The sequence below is a fragment of the Patella vulgata genome, chromosome 6, assembly GCF_932274485.2.
Source record: "Patella vulgata chromosome 6, xgPatVulg1.2, whole genome shotgun sequence".
NCBI classification, from domain to species: domain Eukaryota; kingdom Metazoa; phylum Mollusca; class Gastropoda; family Patellidae; genus Patella; species Patella vulgata.
Window position 1 is genome coordinate 9880591 of NC_065884.2, and position 20685 is coordinate 9901275.

The window sequence follows — 20685 nt, forward strand, 5'->3', positions numbered from 1 at the left end:
TTGGTGTCTGCTGATTTCGATGAATTCCTCAATACTCTTTTCGTCTGTTTATATGTATCGGTTACTAAAGTATTGGACATATTGCTGAAATACAAACAACGACCCGCTGTCTTTGATTGAGATTTCTGATCTGATTAATTATGCTGAGCGTTGCACAAGTGTCAAAAATAACAACAACGCCACGCTATAAACAACCTTGACCTTTTTTAATAAATATAGACGCCGTTTTCATGACGTCTTCGGAACTTTGCGTGATTTTATATCGCTTAATATATTATAGTCAAAATAGATGCTATAGGGCGAAACTATACTGAAAGGTATTTTTTTTTTGCATAATCAGTTGAATAAAAAAATACTTGAGTAAAAGTCAAAGATCAAATTTTCATTTCTGACTAAATGTTTTACTGTCCAAGGGAGGTAAATTCAGTAATTTAACTGAGAGTTACCCCTTAGATCGTGTCTTCATAATCTAGTCTACAACACGTAAGACAAGTTTTGTCTGCAGAAGTAAACGTAATAATAGCCTTTAAAAATTTCAACAATGGCTGAAGAATTAGTCAACAATAATTCGATTCCTGTGATAGCCGTAACAGCAGCTGTAGGAGCTGTTGTCTTTCTGTTTTTCCTGCTTTGCAGCATTGCCAGGAAAGGCAATAAAGACGAGGCGGAAAATGGTGAAAATGAAACTATTTTTATTTTAAATTTCCTCTTTTTCATTTTATTTATTTAGATCTAAATCTATTTAAAAAAAAAACAAAAAACAGATTGAGGAATAGGCATAGCCTGCATGACCTCTCCCCAAGATAAAAGAAATAGATATATTATATAAAAGAAATAGGTCAATGAACAAAACAATATAAACTGTGGTGTATAGCTAACTCAGTAACTGTCATGGACGGGATGATTTATCTAAGAAATGTCAACCTTACAAATCATTATGCAATATATGAATGATACTATGCAAAAAAAATAATTAAAGATGCATTATGGGAGATTAGATAAAGAGCTGGCAGTTCTCACTATAATAGTTAAAAAATAGATAATGTAAAGGGAATTTGCTGAAAATTTCAGTCAAATTGATCCACTGTGAACCGAGAAATTAGTGATTGAATTTTCGGCCTAGCCCCGATCATCATTATCGTAAGTCGGTACGATAAAAAAACGTTATCTCGACTATTCATTTCATGATTAAATGATGAATTAAAGTTGAGCAGCAAATCTGATCGTAATCCAGTAAATATCGAGAGTTGATTATGGTCTGGACAAGTTAATTAATGTCTAATTAATCATATAGATATCATTTCAGGCCTAAAGAAAGACCTGCAATAGGGTGATTTAGCTCTTGCATAATGTATGTTTAATGTATCTAATTATTTTTCTTCTTCAGAAAATCAAGATGAGGTCACAAAAACCGAAAAATCTTCTGGTGGAAAACATAAAGATAGTCAGAAAAAATCTAAATCAGGGGATAAAGGAACTTCAAAGAAAAATGTATCGAACAATTTTAGCCACCCATGGTTGTCTACAACTTTAAAAGGTCATACAGGATCAGTTACTTGCATGGATTTTAGTCCAAATGGAAAATATCTGATCTCCACAGCACAAGGTAGGCCTATCTATATGTATATGGGAGCCATGGTGGCTACGTGGATAAGATGCTGGCTCGCTAGCCTGGACGTCGGTCGGGTGTTTAATCTCTGCATCAGCCGAGAAAGTTTATCAGGATTTTCCGATATGGTTTCCTCTTGTGAGTGGTGCAGGACGGAGGGCCTGACAAGGACAGCTGTCTATTAGATTGGATCGGACAAAAAACCAAGGTCCCGTGTATACATTGGTAGGGTGTCCCATGTACTCACAGAAATACAGTCCACCGCTGATAGTTTGAGACTACCACTGAAGCGTGCACATTCGCCGTGCCGAGACCAACTTTCTGACAGTATGATACTATAAATAGCCATGGCACGTGCAATTCTCTACAAATCTATCAACTATTACAGCCGTAAAAAATTTATTGTTGACGATTTTGAATAGCAGTTAAATTAAGCTTCTTGGTTATTACAGCAGATTTAGAAATTACGTTCGTTTCATTTTTTAAATCGCTTTATCATTAACTGTACCGTTAAGAGCGGCATCTTTTGGTTTAGTACAAATGATATCTCTGAATCACTCGGGTTAGGCAGGAACATGATACTAGCAGTAGTTTCATTTTACTTTTACAAGCTTCTTAAAACGATTGTTGAGCTACCTAACGTGCTTATTTCTAAATTCAATTTCTTGTTCTAGCTTTCTGTTACATTTCGTAAAAAAGTAGTCTTGATTATCCCGACCTGTCAATCAGACGTAGAATGGTCGATAGACTGGTTAAGCGAGACTAATTTCAAAAGAAGGGCACGTAACCTATCTTTTACTCAAAAGTGTCTGGATGTTATGGACGACTCTTGGAACCAGTTTTCAGTCTATTATTTATACATGATTAATGGTCATAGCTTATGAAGTACAACATGATCGTTTATTTAGTGACTATAATTGTGTGAAACTGATTAGAGGCTTGGCATATATATAAATATTGTGGTGTAATTGTCGAGATATATGGAGATATTTATTTATGTTGGGTCACCCTAACATTGGAATGCATGTAACAGATCCCTTGGCAGTTGGAATTCGATATAAGAGTAGGCCATAGTCGGAGCAGAACAGTAGGACGTTAAACCCCATTCCATTTCATTTCCATGCATGTATAATGCAGGGTTCCTGTTTCAGTGCTTTCTGAGCAGAGATGTGGTTTCAGTCATAACTGCTTGTTGTTACTGGCAGTGAAATTGACAGACTGGAAGACTTGCTTGTCAGTCAAGTTACATATCATAAAATTAGAATTACAAAGATAGAATTAGGACGATAATAAAAAGCAGGGAGATAAAAAAACCCAGACAGGTTGATAAAATGGATAACAAATTTCGGCCACATTGTGTCATTACATGTACTTTATCTTGAAATAATTTTTATGTGCATTTATTCCCAAATCAAGTTGCATAATTTTGCTACCATAGTGATTGCTCAGCAAGTCTTCGAGCCTGGAAATAAGGCACATGTCACAGACAATGTCAGGCACAGATTCAGGCACTGTCAGACACAAAACCTCTGGTGCCTGTCAATCTTTTGGCACTGATTTGTCTTTTTTATTGATATTATTAATACATGTCCGGCACTAAGTTGAAAATGTCAGGTACTATTTCACTAGTGCCTGACATTTTGTCAGGTACATAGAAAACCATGAGTTTCCAGGCCTGCAAGTCTTTAATGCATTATCTTACTCTTTTCTACATGGCTGAAACAACATGGAGGTGTAAAAGGCTTTACAATTAAATTTTATGCAATTTATTAGTTGAATTTCTTAATGTTCATGGTATTCTCAAAAAGACAAATTAAAAAAATATGTACATATGTGATAGGTTTTCTCTAATTATTTTAAATTGATCTTTAAGTGTTTATTTGATTTTTATATATTAATTTTTACAGATAGATCAATATTTTTATGGAGTACGAAAGAATTTCAACAAAAGGTTCATAAGTAGGTGTCACAGATGTTTTTATTGTATCAATCTATCTATGTATTATTTCTTAGATATTGTTATTTTATATTAGCTTATACAAGTAGCTGTTATTATTATATGATAAGGAGGTTTGGGTGGCCAAATGCTGTAAGATGTGTGCGTAAGATCATTTAGATCTGTCATTGCGTCAAGTTACATGGTTTTGATTCCCAGCTTGTAAAAGTCAAACCTTGTTGGTATTCTCTGGGTCCTCCGGTTTCCTCCCACAGCTAAAGACCTCTATGAATTATTGAAATAAAATTGAACCATATGTTAGTTCCATATGTGTTTTAAGTGGACTTTGAACCCAATCCCTCTTTCTTTCTTTAATTCTTTATTTCAATTTTTTGATATTAGCTAATACATGTAGCTGATATGAACTGATATTAGCTAATACATGTAGCTGTTACAAATTGATATTAGCTAATATATGTAACTGTTAATAACAGTGTTATGAACTGATATTAGCTAATATATGTAGCTGTTATGAATTTATACTAGCTTTATTATGCATGTAGCTGTTACGAATTGATATTAGCTGATACATGTGGTTGATATTTATTGATAATAGTTTATACATGTAGTTTATTCTTTAAATGGCATTTAGTAATTGGAACATAATCAAATAACACACTATTTATGGATAACAATTACTGTGGTTTATTTCACTGCGACGTTTCAACAAGATTTCACAAGTCGTTATCAAGCATATAACACAAATAAATAAAATGAAAACAAAATAGCTATATATATATACACGAGCAGTGCGAACCCTCCAATGGGATGCAAAATCAGCAAGCATGAACAACTGTCCCAAGCCGTTAAATAAACAATGTACATAGATGGTTATAAACTGTAATTGGTATAGATAAGTGCAAGAATGAAGCCAAAGGATCAAACAATTATTAGCAGGTATAATGAGTCACGAGCAACTGGTCCTGACTGTAAAAACATATTAAATAAATCTATATATATATGTATACAGTAATTAGTTATAGATGAAAGTAATAATAAAAGATGAAAGGACAAGTATTATGGGGGGTGAAACTGAAGCCATAAGCAGTTAATCCTAACAGTGAAGGCAGTATGCAGTAAAGCAAATTGTAATTGATTTGAGGAGATGTACAAAGTTAAAAGCAATACAAATATTAAAATTAAAGGATAGTCCTGCATCACTGACTAGGGGGAACCGTGCCGGAAAATCTGGATGAACTTTCTCGGCCAATTTAGGGATCGAACACCCGACCTCCAGGCTAGCGAGCCAGCGTCTTACCAACTTAGCCACGTGATCCCCGAAAAAAAAAATTGTCACAAAGTGATACAGTCATAAATATACAAGTACTTCTGAACATATTTTATTTGTCTTAAACAAGAGATTATTATATTGTTTTTTTATTATTTTTTTTAGACTTATTCGTGGAAATGTTGACTTAGATGAAGCAACTCACATAGCCTTCAGCCCTGATTCCAGGTGAGATTAATATTTCTTTGAATTTAAGATCATTATTTGTTGCCCTCGAAAACCTGAACGCCATCGACTCGAAGATAACTTTCATTTTAGAATAAAATGCATGTAGCTCTGATAACGACCTGTATTTGTATAATATAGTGGGTTGGATGGCCGAATGGTTAGCGTGTGCACACTGTATCGTAAGGTCTGTCATTGAGTCAACTGTCATGGTTTCGATTCCCCGGGTTTGTGTTGAGTGGACATTATGTTACCTGTATAGCATTGTGTAGAAACACCTATGTTGATACCTGTAATTTACGGTGCTAACACGTCTCATATTTATTTACAGGGCTTTTGTTGTAAAGTTGGAGAATGAAAATACTCTGAGAATTTTTCGACTTGGGAAAAAGGATGATGGCAGTGCCGTCACTATGACACAGGCACTAGATTTCCCTAAAGTAAGTTTAACTTTATCTTAGTCCAGCAGTCTCAAGATAGAACGACACCATACACAATGTGCAATTTTATACCACAGTTAGGATCTGTCATTAATTAGCCCAATTAGTGCGGGAAAGTAAGACATTAAACCTCTTCATTAACTTATAACTTGGAAAACATGCCTTTATTTTTGCTGGTCCGTTTCTATGGAATAGACTACCACAGTCAATTAGACAATCACCATCTGTGGGCCATTTTTAATCTCATCTCAAAACATTCTTATTTCAAAACCCTGATCTGTAAATAATCAGTGAATATAAAACCAACAACACCTTAGAAACTATTGGGTTTTTTTTCAGTATTAAGACGCTTTATAAATGTCAATATTATTATTATTATTTCATTTCTGTCTATATTTAGATGCAATTTATAATTTTTAAAGATAATAAATGCCATTGTTAAAACTGCAGAAACTTATAAACATTCTATTAATTCTAAAAATATTTGATTTTTATATCTGTTAGTTTTGTCTATAATTATGAATGATTGATTTTCTTATCCCAGAAACATACAGCAGAAATAATTAGTCTGGCTATAGCTAGTAATGGAAAGTTCATCTTGACCTGTTTTGATGATACTAAAATTATACTCTGGAATATTAAAGGTAACAAAATTTTATAACATTAATTTTTACTTTTCTAGTCCAATGTTTCCTGGGGGGGGGGGGGGGGAGGGAGGTGGGATGGCCGAATGGTTGTTTCATAAGATCTGTCATTGAGTCAACTGGCATGGTTTTGATTCCCTGGTTGTACGTGACAAGGAGTAGGGTTGCCTGTCGAACCTCATGCGTTTTCTCTGGGTCCTCCAGTTTCCGCCCACTGCTAAAGTTTTCTCTGGGTCTTCCAGTTTCCTCCAACTGCTAAAGACCCCTACGTGCAAGCGAATTATTGAAATAAAATTGAACCATGTGTTTTTCCCAAAATGACCTAGTTTGTGTCTCTCTCTGCAATGTTTCCATCAGTCCATTTTGAAGTTGAATTGAAGTGATGGATAATTATTTATGTAAATGTTATTTTATATAGGTGAAGTAATGGATAACTATTTATGTTATGTTGTTTTGATGAAGTGATAGATAATTATTTATATAAAAGTTATTTTGTTTAGGTGAAGTGATAGATAATTATTTGTGTTTATGTTATTTATGTGAATGTTATTTTGTTTAGATGAAGATAATTATCTATGTTTTTTTGTTTATTAAGTGATATATGATTATTTATGTTATTTTGTTTAGGTGAAGTGATATATGATTATTTATGTTATTTTGTTTAGGTGAAGTGATAGATACTATAGATACAAGAATGATGCATAATTATTACGCTACTATTTCACCATGTGGACGATTTGTTGGAGTTTCAGGTAATTACTGTAAAACAATTTATATTTCATGAAAAACAATTTTTATGTCATGAAATAAATACTGCCTAACAATAAAAAATATTAGTATATCTGTCTGTCTGTTAAGGGTTGGCGCCTGCCCCAAGGCTGAAATTTGGTGTATGATGGCAACTTGGACCAGGGAGTAACAAAGGCCAGATGGCGAGGGTCTATCACTTCCGATTTTGGAGTTATGCTACCTCAAGTTCATGGCTATACCGTTGTTATGTTGGGTCAACCGCTAGTACTGAACTAAATTTGATCAGTTGTATCATAGTCAACCGCCAGTACTGAACTAATTTCGGTCAGTTGTATCTTAGTCATTTGAGATCCTGGTAACCGTTTTTGTGTCTGAGTGACACCTGCATTTTATAATCTTTAAAGATAAATTATGGGAGATTCGATAACGAGTTGTCAGTTCTCACTATAATAGTTAAAAACTAGATAACGTAAAGGCAATTTGCGTAAAATTTCATTCAAATTGATCCACTATGAACCGAAAACTAAGCGAATGAAATTTCTGCCTAGCCTCAGTCATCATTACTAAAGTCAGTACAATAAACAGCATAGTCTCTATTATCTATTTAATCGTTTAATCGAGAAGGAAAGTTATGCAGTAAATCGGCTCACAATCCACTTAAGATCGCAGGCTAGCGACGCCATCTAGAGTTGATTATGGTCTGGATAGGTTAATTAATGTCTAATTAATAATTTAGATAACATTTCAGGCCTAAAGAAAGACCTGCAATAGACAGATTTAGCTCTTGCATAATGTATGTTTAAGTAGCATAATGTGATTGAAGATCACTTTAAAGAAAACACAATTTTTATGGAAGATCAACCAATGGTTTTATTTCAAAACCACAATGTTTCGATAAAGCATCCTCTTATCGTTATCAAGTACAATTACACAATTCATTGGCTTGATAACAATAAGAGAAAACTGTATGATTTCCCATAAAAATTGTCTTCTGTTTGACCTGTATTTTATGATTATGAGGTCTCTGGCATGGTTTGAACATAAAACTGGTAGGCTTGCCTGGTTTCCGCCCCACTGCTAATGGCCACTGTGATCATGCAAATTATTTAAATATATGTTAGTCGTAAAATGGGTTTGGATGGCCGAATGGTAAGCACGTGCGTGCTGTATCGTAAGGCCTGTCATTGAGTCAACTGGTGTGGTTTCAAATCCCCAGTTGTATGTGACAAAGAGTAGGGTCGCCTGTCCAACCTCGTGGGTTTTCTCCGGGTCCTCCGGTTTCCTCCCACTGCTAAAGACCCCTACGCGCAAGCGAATTATTGAAATAAAAAATTAAACCATATGTTAGTCCCGAAATGGCCTAGTAGTAGTTTGTGTTAAGTGGACGTTAAACGCGATTTCTCTCTCTCTCTCTTTCTCTCTAGTCCTAAAATAACCTATTTTTGGGGGCTGGACTTTTAAAGTGATTAAGCTTAATCTTTCTCTCTCAAAATGACAGACAAAGAGGTTGCAGGAATGTTATTGTTTATTGTCAGTATTTTTTTGTATATGATGTTTGTCCGTTTTCAGGGTTTACTCCAGAAGTTAAAGTATGGGAAGTTATATTTGATAAAGGAGGAAATTATAAAGAATCGAAGAGAGCTTATGAACTCAAGGGCCATAACTCTGGAGTTACAAGCTTTAGTTTTTCAAATGATTCATTTAAGTAAGTCGCCTTTTTCTGTTCCTGTGGTCAATGGTTGCAAGATTCAGGCTTTGATGAAAAGGTCCTAAGATTGTTTTTTAAAGAGGAGAGGTGGGGTGGTTAATGGCTGAATGGGTACTGCGTTCTTGTACATGACAAGGAGTAGGGTCGCCCGTCCAACCTCGTGGATTTCTCCAGGTACCCGGATTTTCTCCCACCTCTAATGACCCCTATGCGCATGCGAATTAATGAAATAAAATTGAACCATATGTTAGTTCCGAAATGACCTAGTTTGTGTCAACTGGACGTTAAACCCCATTTCTCTCTCTCTCTCTCTGTTTTGTAATGCTAGATTCAATGCAGAGAAAAGGGTGTAAGATGTGGAGCTAGTTTATTGATTGTATTGTAATCTGACTGAAAGTTTGTTTATTTTATATCTTGTAGGGTAGCTACTGTATCTAAAGATGGTACATGGAAATTATTTAATACAGGTGGTAAGTTACTTATTTTAATCTCAAGAGATGTATCTGTTTTAATCTTCATCTTCTAAACACTAACGATATTGTTTTCATGAGCGGTTTGGCATGTGTTTATATCATAAGGTCTTTCATTGTTTTCACTGCTAAAGACTCCAGCATGCAAGTATATTATTGAACAAAGATTTTCCAAGTTGGTTCAGAATTATGTGAAACACCATTTTTTTTTTTCTCACTTGATTTCATGAATAATTAAAAATACATTATGTAACAGCTAGATCTGTCAATTGTAGGTCTTTCTAGTAGACCTGACATGTTATATTAAAGTAGCTAAGTCTCTAACTCAATATCATCCAAAGTCATACACGTGTACGATAGTGCATTTTAGCGTCATTTGCAACAAGTGACCAGAAAGAACGAGGCTAGACATTCAACTGGAGAGCCTGCTCAATAGACTGGAATGACCAGACGCTAGAAATTGCTATAGGGTTGAGACACAGGCCGTATTTTGCTGGACATAACTGATTTGAAATTATGAGTAAAAACTGTGACAAACAGTAAATGTGTGAATGCACCTTTAATCTGAAAGCCGTGTGAATGTACCTTTACTCCTTTTGTATGTCCATATAAGGTATTGCGGTGAGTGCAGGGAGAGAAATAGCCAATGAGAAGGGTGTATGACACGCGCTGGGCTGTTGTTGTTGGCGGTGAGTGAGGATGGAAGACAGGACAAGCATTGTCAGATTTTATGTAATGTAAAACTGTAATAAAGATCATTCGAAGCTGAACACCTTCTTGAGTTCGAACCAACGGTACGACAAATTGGCGTCCCCGATAGTCACGAAGGTGTGTGAAATTTACTTGTGTGAACGAGAATGAAGAACCTTCGTAAAGAAAAGTCGTTCAAAGTCGAAGAAAGAAGAAGGCCTGTGCTTCTTTACTAACAGCTCGCCGCCGAACCAGGATTCTGAGTATTGTTCGATGAATAATCAGTAACTTGTGACATGAGTTAAGCTGTGATATATTTCAAATATTTCCAGTGACGTTTTTGATAATTGGTGATTATAAGAAGTGACGATTTATTATTGTCAGTCAACTGCCAGTGAGTACAACGTTCACTCGTCGAATTGAAGATCCACCGACGAAATGCTTGAACATTTTTCCCGTGAATCGACAGTATAATAAACTCATGGTGTCTTATTTAAATTCAATTTCTATAAGAATCATTTAGTCAGCCGTTTACCAGACCACAACAGAACACTTGTGTGTTTTATGGACTTCATACCGCAATAAAATATTCAAGTATTTTATTTTCAATTTTTATAGACTCTAATTATTTTTGTCTTGAGTTTTATTTTGTTCGATTGTTGATGTTGTATGTAACGTAAATAATATGAATATTGTGTTCCTCATAATAATTGTAATGTGGTAATTTGTATATCATATTGTCATGTATGTTGATGCATTGGACTACGTGTGTGTCATTTGATTGATAGACTCTGATTGACGTTTGATATCCAGTAATAGTATTGTTTTCATCACTATATATATTTGTATGTTTGTCCATTATTTTTTCTTTTTAACATTAGTGATACCGCAAACCTCTTCGGCTAGTTGTCCGACCTTCGATTTCTGTTATTCTAATAGTAACACATTGGCTTTAATATTTAAAATGTCAACCCACGGAGAACAACTTGGGGCAAAAGGTCGTACAGAACAGGAACTTACCGAGGTTGAGAAATTACAAAACATGATGGAAAGCAGTTTACTACTGCACCAACAAGAACAGGATAGGTTTAGAAGAGAATTGGCAGATCTCCGTCAACGCTTAGCAGCTGAACAGTGGCAACCCACCACTCAATCCAACACATCCAACCCAGTCAGAGATCATTTATACATTTATTCAAAAGTGAAGGAGTTTACTGGGACATTTTCAGGTGAAGAACCTGATGTTGACATTTATTTAAAAGACTGGTTAAACAAAGTTCAAAGAGCCCTGAACAGTCCACTTTATACCCCTTATGCAGGTCAAGTGTTGTCCTTATTGCTTGAAAAACATGCAAAAACCAGCTGGGAGGCTATGCCTACTGATAAACAACACAACTATGAAGACATCATTTCTATGTTGAAAGATAAATTCGTTAGTCCTTTAGATCATCATACAACTGGAATCTTATTTAATGAAGCTAAAATGAAAGACACCGAGACATTTGAAGCTTTTGCCGCCAGGTTACAGATTTTGGCCAGAGAATATTATAATTTTGACTCTAGTGTTTTAGAAGCTATTGTTATTGATAAATTTCTATCTGCTATACCTGACTCTGTTAGAAAGTATATTTTTGAGCACACTCAGCATAAACCGAAATTGCTAAAATCTTTACCTAAAATTATCCATATTGCTAAAACTAAGACCGCATTGGAGAAGATCGACAGTCCTACTGTAGCCTCTAACCGTACATACCAAGAAGACCCCGACAGGTCACAACGTGAAAAAAGGTTACCTTCAAGCCATAACCACAGCGATTGTCCAACTCCGCAGTATTCCACCGAACAACAGCGTCACCAGTCAGGGCATCGATCACCTTCGCCAGCGAACTATGAATCCCGCCCAAGGTTTACCCACCGTCAACGGTCTCCATCCCCATATAGAACCAATTACAACCAGCCTTATGACAACTGCTATAGCTCACAAAAATCGACAAAACGTTATCAATTTTCACCAAACTCTCGTGACCATTCTCCATCCAGAAAGCTCTCGAACAGTCGAAGTTATTCACCCGCCTATGACTCAACCAGGCGATTTCGGACTCCATCTCCTCAGCGATATCAACAAATGCATCATGGTCCTTCACCACCTTATCAATATCCAGTGTATTCTGGTCATGATTATTATAGACATCCATCATCTCCAACACGTCAGTGGCTGCGTGAAGATGTTAAACCGAGTTCCCAAAATTACCTGTATCGCTCAGAGAACAACACACGATCCAGTCGTATTATCTGTCAGATTTGTGGTGGAATCGGACATATAGCAAGGCAGTGTCCCACCCCCAGGTCACATTTTTCGTCAACATGTACCAATGATGAAGATAAGTTTGAAGATACCACGATCATGAAATCTCCCCCTCTACGAATAACTACCAAAATCATTGGACAGAATACCAAGGCCCTGCTTGATGGTGGATCCGATGTTTGTTTACTTGATACTAGGGTTTTCCTGTCCCTACCAAACAATAAAAAGTATACCGTTAGTACATCAACAACCACTTTACGTGTCGCTAATTCTTCAAAATTTACCATCTATGGTGTTGTATCTCTACCAGTTTACTTTCAAGGTAGATCTAACTTCCAAACTTTTTATATTGTCAACGACCTATCAGAGAAATGTATCCTTGGTCGCAATTTTTTGGAACATAATGACATTGTGATAGATTATGGGAAACGGAAGATAGTTCGTGAAGATACTGTCATTCCAGTTTTAGAAGATAACAGAGCGCCTACAGTTAGTCGCGTTTCTCTGATATCGGATGTATCTATAGCACCCGGTGAACAGCTTATCCTTCCTGTGGGAATGAACATTACCTCCAACATTTCTTTTGACACAATCCTTGAACCATTATGTGGACTATCAGAGAAGACTGACGTTATAGTTGGAAGAACTTTAACCAGAGTTCAGGATAAGCGGGCAATGCTTATGATGTTTAACTTTGGGGATAAACACATTAATCTCTGTAAAGGCGATAATATAGCTTGGGCTACAGCTGTTACCAATGCTTCCACTGTTTATCGGAATGCTGAACCTCTTTCTACAGAATCCGAGGAACTTGTCCATAATCGTTATGTTTGTACTGATACTCCGAAACCACCAAGTCATATTACGCGAATATTGGATGGCATTTCAGCCAATGGTAACCTTACTGAACAACAGAAACACCAACTATCCACCTTAATTGCAGAATATGAAGATCTTTTTATTAAACCTGACAGTCAACCTGGACTTTGTGACAGAATTCAACACACCATTGAAACATTCACCGATCGACCAATCAGAGAACCACTTCGTCGAATTCCTCATCATCTAAAGGAGGAAGTAACGAAAATGATCGATGTTATGCACAGAAATGGTGTTATAGAGGAAAGTGAAAGCCCATGGCGATTTCCAATTGTTTTGGCAAAGAAATCCGACTCCACGTTACGACTTTGCATCGATTTTCGTAAACTCAACCAGATCACCAGAAGAGATGCCTACCCTATCCCTCGCGTGGATGAGACCCTCGATGCACTTGCTGGAAGCTATATCTATTCAGTGATCGATTTATCCCAGGGATATTTCCAATTACCTTTAGATCCAGACAGCAAAGAGAAGTGTGCCTTTGCTTCACCAGATGGAGGGTTATACCAATTCCGCAGAATGCCTTTTGGTCTAGTTAATGCCCCAGCAACTTTTACCCGGCTAATGGAGCTCGTATTGAAAGGTTTGCAATGGCAGATTTGTGTCTTGTACCTGGATGATATTGTAATTTTTTCCAAAGATTTTACTCAACACCTGATTGATTTGACGACCATTTTCACTCGACTGAAAGACGCAAACCTCAAACTTAAACCTAGCAAATGTCATTTTGCCAGCACACAGATCAAATATCTGGGACACGTTATATCCAATGGAGGGGTAAAACCTGACCCATCCAAAATTCAGGCTGTTAGAGACTACCCTGTTCCAAAAAACGTTACAGATGTTAAGGCTTTCCTTGGCCTCACCGGATATTACCGTCGCTTCATTAAAGGTTACGCAGAAATCAGCAAACCGCTCAACAAACTCACAGCTAAGGCAGTGCCCTTTGTCTGGTCAGAAGACTGTCAGACAGCTTTTCTTCATCTAAAACAATGTTTGATTACTGAGCCAATCCTCAGTTTTCCTGATTTTACGAAACAATTTGTGGTACAGACTGATGCCTCCTTACTATCTATCGGTGCCATATTGTGTCAAGTATTCGATGGCCGAGAACACGTCATACAGTATGCATCCAGATCACTATCTAAAGCTGAACAGAATTATTCAACCATTCAAAGAGAATGTCTTGCCATTATCTGGGCCTGTAAAGTTTTCAGATCGTATCTTCTAGGCAGACAGTTTCAATTAGTCACCGATCACAAACCCTTGATATACTTAAAGAAGTATAGTGGCACTAACTCCAGACTTACTCGATGGAGTCTTGATATGGAGGAGTTCGATTATACAATTTCTCATCGTTCAGGGAAACAACATGCCAACGCAGATGCTCTCTCTAGAATTCAGCCATCTCCAGATTCAGATATTATTGAATCTCACAATTCCCCAAGTACGCATGCTGTTTCGAATATTCTTAGTATGACCTCCAGTGGTGTATTCGTCTCTATGTTGTCCTCGCAAGTCCTGGAAGTTGCCCAACTTCAAGACCCGGTTATCCAGACAGTATATAAATATGTACTCTGTAAAAGAAAACCAGTTTTTACCCAAGATATACAAGTCAAACCATACCTGAAAGTTTTTGACCAACTGAGAGTAAAACGAGGAATGCTCTATAAGAGAGATGAGACACCGGATGGTAGAAACCAAGGTCTTCTTATCGTTGTCCCCAAGTCCATGATCACTGAAGTTTTAGAAGTATCCCATGATAACCCTGCTTCTGGTCACTTGGGAGAAGATCGGACTCTGGACCAAATTCGATCGCGTTTTTACTGGCCAGGCTGGAGAGAAGATGTTAAACGATTCTGTAAAACTTGTCAATTCTGTGCTTTACGGAAATCACCTACTCCAAGTAGACAGGCCCCACTTCATCCTGTTATAGCAGAAAGACCATTTCAATTGGTTTCCATGGATTTTCAGGGTCCACTTCCACGCTCAACGCGTAATAAACGTTATATCCTGGTTCTCCAGTGCAAGTTTACAAAATTTCTGGAAGCTTACGCTTTACCTAACCAAGAATCTACAACAGTTGCAGATGTCTTAATAGATCGCTTCATTCCTCATTTTGGAATACCAGAAACAATCCATACTGATCAGGGATCTTGCTTCATATCTAAACTGATGAAAGATCTATACTCATTACTTCATATTAGAAAAACGGAGACACCAGCATATACCCCAAGTTTCAACGGACAAGTTGAAAGGTCAAATAAAGTTATTGCAGAATCATTATCAGCAATCGTTAAACAGTGTTCAACTGGTAAACTATCAGAATGGGATCGTTATCTTCCACTCGTCTGCTTAGCATATAATACCACTAAACATTCATCGACTAAACATGTTCCTGCGATGTTAGTATATGGCAGAATTCCAAGGACTCCACTTGATGCTATATTTGGCACCAACACTGGAACAGCTTACCAAACAGTTGATCATTATGCCAAACAACTTACCGAAAATCTTCGAACTGCTTTTCAAGAGGTCCATCGACATACCGAATTAACAGCAGCCAGACAAAAGTCTTGGTTTGATAAGAAAATACGCGGACAAGCTTATGAAGTTGGAGATCATGTATTTCTACGTCGTATGATATTTGATGCAGGTGAATCTAAGAAATTTGCCGATCGTTGGAAAGGTCCATATACAGTCATAACAGTGTTGGGGGAAACAACTTATGAAATATTTGATGAACTAAAAAATCATAAAATTATCGTTCATTATAAAAACCTGAAACCAGCCTATATGCGAGAAGTACCAGAAAGTGAACTTATAGAGCCTGTTGACCACAATTCACTTAATAATAAATCCGAGGTGCCTCGCCATAAAACATTTGATCCAGATGAGGATATCTTGTTTTTTGCCAATGAGCCGTCATTACAACCTAACAGACCAGAGCTCCCTCTACAACAGCCAGTAGTACCTCTACGACCACCTGATCCTCAGAAGCAACCCCTACGAACAAAAATACCTAAACCAACTCTGTCTACATCGTCACCACGTCCTATATTACGCCGATCTAGTCGTAAAACAAAACCTGTAGTCAGATTTGACCCCTCTTCTTAATACATGTATCACTAATGTTATCATTGATTTTATCTCTATTTGTCGAAATCCTAGGTTAGGTATAGGCATATTTAGTTCATTTTCTTATTGCATAGTATGGGAATTAGTTTTTGTTTTAAATGTACCACTGCCAGGAGGCATTGACTTTTTAAGGGGGGAGGTGTGACAAACAGTAAATGTGTGAATGCACCTTTAATCTGAAAGCCGTGCGAATGTACCTTTACTCCTTTTGTATGTCCATATAAGGTATTGCGGTGAGTGCAGGGAGAGAAATAGCCAATGAGAAGGGTGTATGACACGCGCTGGGCTGTTGTTGTTGGCGGTGAGTGAGGATGGAAGACAGGACAAGCATTGTCAGATTTTATGTAATGTAAAACTGTAATAAAGATCATTCGAAGCTGAACACCTTCTTGAGTTCGAACCAACGGTACGACAAAAACGGAAACAGTTGAATGTAAATCAGTTTATATACAATCAGATTACATTATTATATGTGTTTCGACCCATTTGGGTCAATATCTAGGTCCCAAATATTAGCGATTTAGCTCCTTTAACTATTAATTAGACATTTATTAACATGACAAGACCATAATCAACTCTCGATGCCAGTACGGTGGTTACAATTAATGCACATATCTTGTCAAACCTTCAAAGGCTAATATCTGTGCTCGCAATAGAGTAATTTGAATGAAATTTCCGAACTATTTCTTCCTAAATATATTACATAATGTATCTTTAAATTTGAGCATTTAAGGTAACATGTCAATCTTATTAAAAACACAGATCCTATTTAGTTTCATTTTTTAAGTGCAAAATTTTGTTTTACTTGTCTTTACTACACTAGGATCTGGAAAAGTTGTTATATAACCCGGGTTCTGATTTAAGAGAGGGATTAGCCAATGAAACTGTCTGTCACCGTGACTTCTTGGCGTGCCATGTATGGAACTGGCTTAAATTGACGATATATTGAGTTAAAGGTTTGCCTCCTTTAAATCAACTTATATTTTTTTACTACTTTGTTTTTGCCTGTTATTGTTTATATCAGGGCTAATTTGTTTATATTTTGTTATTTTTAGTCAAATTTGAATTGGATCAAGAACCCAAATTATTATATACAGGAAAACTAAGTGAACCAATGAAACTGATATCGTTATCTTTAGATGGTAGAACAGTTGCTTTAGCAGGGGGAACAACTCTAATGATTGTAAATTCATCTTCTGGCAAAGTTGAAGAAATTATGAGAGATGTACACACAGGTCAGTTGTCAACTAGGCTTTGTATTTGGAGAAATTTATCCTTCATTATATTGACAGTATAAATATCGAAAACTTGACTCAATTTGGCTTTCCACAAAAATGTCTTGGATGGATTCGAATTTTGCACCTATCAGACCATACCTTCATGGATTATTGACCCTGATTGTACAAAAAACCTCACTGTTTTAGCTTGTGGACCTAGAAGTCACAATTTTCAAAAACATCACCATGACACTATAATTACAAATGAATTCAAATTTAGTGTTTAGTGCCTCCATATCAGAAAACTTCCTTGGATCATGGCCCCTTATTGTATATTGTATGCTTTTCTATTTAACTTGTTTTCTGTCTATCTCTTGGTTAAATGTAGGGATATCTTGCATGGCAACTGCTTGTTAATTTAATTTTCAGAACCCATTTTTTTTTATATTTTTTTATTGAGAAATTATTTTTGTGTTAAATATTCAGAACCTATTGTTTGTATATTTTGAAAGTATTTTTAATTTATATTTTCAGAACCTATTGTTTTTATATTTTTTTAATTGATATTTTCAGAACCTATTGTTTTTATATTTTTTGATTTATATTTTCAGAACCTATATGTGCCTTATCGTTTGATGTTAGTGGTAAATATTTAGCAACAACAGGAGATAGATTTATACAGATATTACATAATATAACTGGTTATAGAGCTACAATACAAGATTTACAAGAAAAAGAACGAAATGCTACAACAGCTGGAATGAAAGATAGATTAAAACAACAAATAAAAGAAGCTAGGTAAAGTAAAATTAGTATAGGGAGCATGGGTGACATGCGATGTGGAACTAACAATTTGGTCTGTAAAAACAGCAATGGAAGCAATTTGTCCATTTTCTAGCAACAGATCTTTTGTTGATGGTTTATTTTCCGAGTACTTCCATAATGCCATGTTCCCACTGTCGTGCGATGCGTTAAGATAGGAGTGTGCCTATTGAGCCCATGATCTGGTACGTGCAGATACGACCAGATGTGTTTCGATGCGATCAACATAAGACCTGATAGGATCATCAAGATTAAAACCACGATTTCAACTGTAGCATGAATCAGGATAGTGGGAACATAGCATTAGTAATAAAGGCACTGGTTTGCTGAACTGGATGTCATGAGTTCCGTGTGGTTTCCACTTTTCAGTGGTGCACGATGAAGGGTCTGAAAAGAATAACGTCTAGTCATTCAGAGGGGACAAAAAACATCCCCCAAAGCCCTTTGTACACATTATCTCACTAATTGATCTAAATAGAGTGGAGGCCGACGAATATATAACAAACTAAAACGGAATTTAGTGTATCGGAAATTGTAGATTAATACAAAACGTTGATCTAAGAAGATGCAAGTTCAATTATTTTAAATTTCTGAGCCTCATCTTATAGATGAGGTAACAATATAGGATGGGATATAGCAATCTAAGGGATGAAGCTTTTGCCAGACAGTGCAATGCTGCTTCTGTGGGTAGATCTATTTGACCAAACGCATCATTTCCTTAAGGTCACGAGATGTATACAGGGCTAGCTCTAACCCTAACCAAAGACCTACATCTATGCCTTACACTTACCCTAACCCACAATCCTCTGCAACAATCACATGCCCTAACCCTGTTTACATCTTGTGACCTTGGGGAAATATGCATTTGGCCTTGTCAAATAGTTCTGGCCCTGCTTCTACCTACTCTTTATTGAATTTAAAACTGTCAAAGGTTATTTTACATGCACACCAATGTGTTCAGGGAAAACCTCATTTTATTTTATATATCCTAAAAATCCCAGAAGCATTTAGTCCAGCAATCTGATTTAAATACAGATCTATATTTTGTTTCATTTTTTTTTACTTTCGATAACCTACAATACATGAAGATCTGACAAGTTGTTGACGTCAGACATTTGATTAACCAATCAGCATTGATGTTACTAGTGGATGACCCAGTTCCGTGCAAAACATACCTAAAGCTCGCCGTAACAGACCGTTTCATTGGCTAATACCTCACACCATTCAGAACACATCAATGACAACAACTCTTCCAAATCCTAGTGTAGTAAAGACAAGTAAAACGAAATTTTGAACTATAAAAACGAAACGAAATAGGATCTGTGTTTTAATCAGATTGTTAGTTCAGAAACTTAGGATGACAAAAGAAAGACAAAGCTACTGATGGTCATATATGTAATAATTGTTTAAAGGCTCAATACCACTCATGTTGTAACTGAATAATATGTCCGAATCTTTATTCTGGTCAACAAATTGTACTATTTTACAATATTTCAATTAATTGATGATACAAATTTCATCTTAACACACCTTATTTAAAATTTTTGAAAATTCAACATAATGGTTTGAAACGTCTAACGTAAACCTTTTCAAATGAAACTTTGATTTAAAAATATTTTCGAACCCTCTGGACAAGTAAAATAGGATATAATGGATAATTTACACAACAGGTAGGACACTTAAACATCTAGTACTTAGATAGAGATATTATTTATTTTCTGGAGCTTTCAAGCCAGCAAGAGTGTTATTGTCCCTTTAATAAAACTTTAAAATTTACCTATTTTTCAGAGACTCGTTATGCATAATCATGGGTAATGAAAATGGTCAGGCACAGAATGGTCAGTCAAAATAATACCAGCCAACACTTCATCAAAATACATCAACTATTTTATTTGTTTTAAAAAAATAAAAATCATCTCTTATTCTATTTAAACATTATTGTTGTAGTTATGTTATAAACAGTCAGGGGTCACGGTGGGTAAGTGAGAAAGACGCTGGTTCGCTAGCTTGGAGGTCGGGTGTTCGATCCCTGCATATGCCAAGAAAGTTAACCCAGAATTTCTGGCGTAGTTCCCCCTTGTCAGTGATGCAGGACGAGGGGGGGGGGGCCTGACAAGGAGGACAGCTGTCTATTCATTTGGAGGATATGAAAAACTGAGGTCCCGTGTACACATTGGCATGCACGTAAAAGATCCCTTGACAGTTGGAATTCGATAAAAGAGTAGGCCGTAGTGCCGCTGTCCTAGAAAAATTTCCTTCATAGCACACTGCATGGCATATGCCTGTCTTCATTAGCCCAAATCGGAGTAGGACGTTAAATTTCATTTATAAACAGAGAGTTTAGAATCAGTGTAAAGAGTAACGTACACTCGACACAAACTATGTCATTTCAGGACAAACATATGGTTCAATTTTATTTCCATAATTCACTTGCTGACAGGGGTCTTTAGCCATGGAAGGAAACTGTAGGATCCGAAGAAAACCTGCGGATTTGAACAAGCGACCCTATTCCTTGTCACGTTCTAGTGGTTAATCGAAACCAAGCCATTTGACTCAACGACAGA

At 36.4% G+C, this 20685-nt stretch overlaps 1 protein-coding gene across 1 annotated transcript; it reads left to right on the forward strand.

Annotated features, from left to right (window-relative positions):
- Positions 1-461: 461 nt before the first annotated feature.
- LOC126825148 (transducin beta-like protein 2) lies at positions 462-20059 on the forward strand. The gene is made up of 12 exons (XM_050554653.1): positions 462-674; positions 1388-1606; positions 3517-3568; positions 4999-5061; positions 5390-5498; positions 6043-6142; positions 6808-6894; positions 8462-8597; positions 9021-9070; positions 17138-17317; positions 17911-18097; positions 19910-20059. Exons 1-12 carry the CDS (start codon positions 542-544, stop codon positions 19971-19973), a joined length of 1380 nt encoding a protein of 459 aa, XP_050410610.1. The 5' UTR covers positions 462-541; the 3' UTR covers positions 19974-20059.
- Positions 20060-20685: the final 626 nt, after the last annotated feature.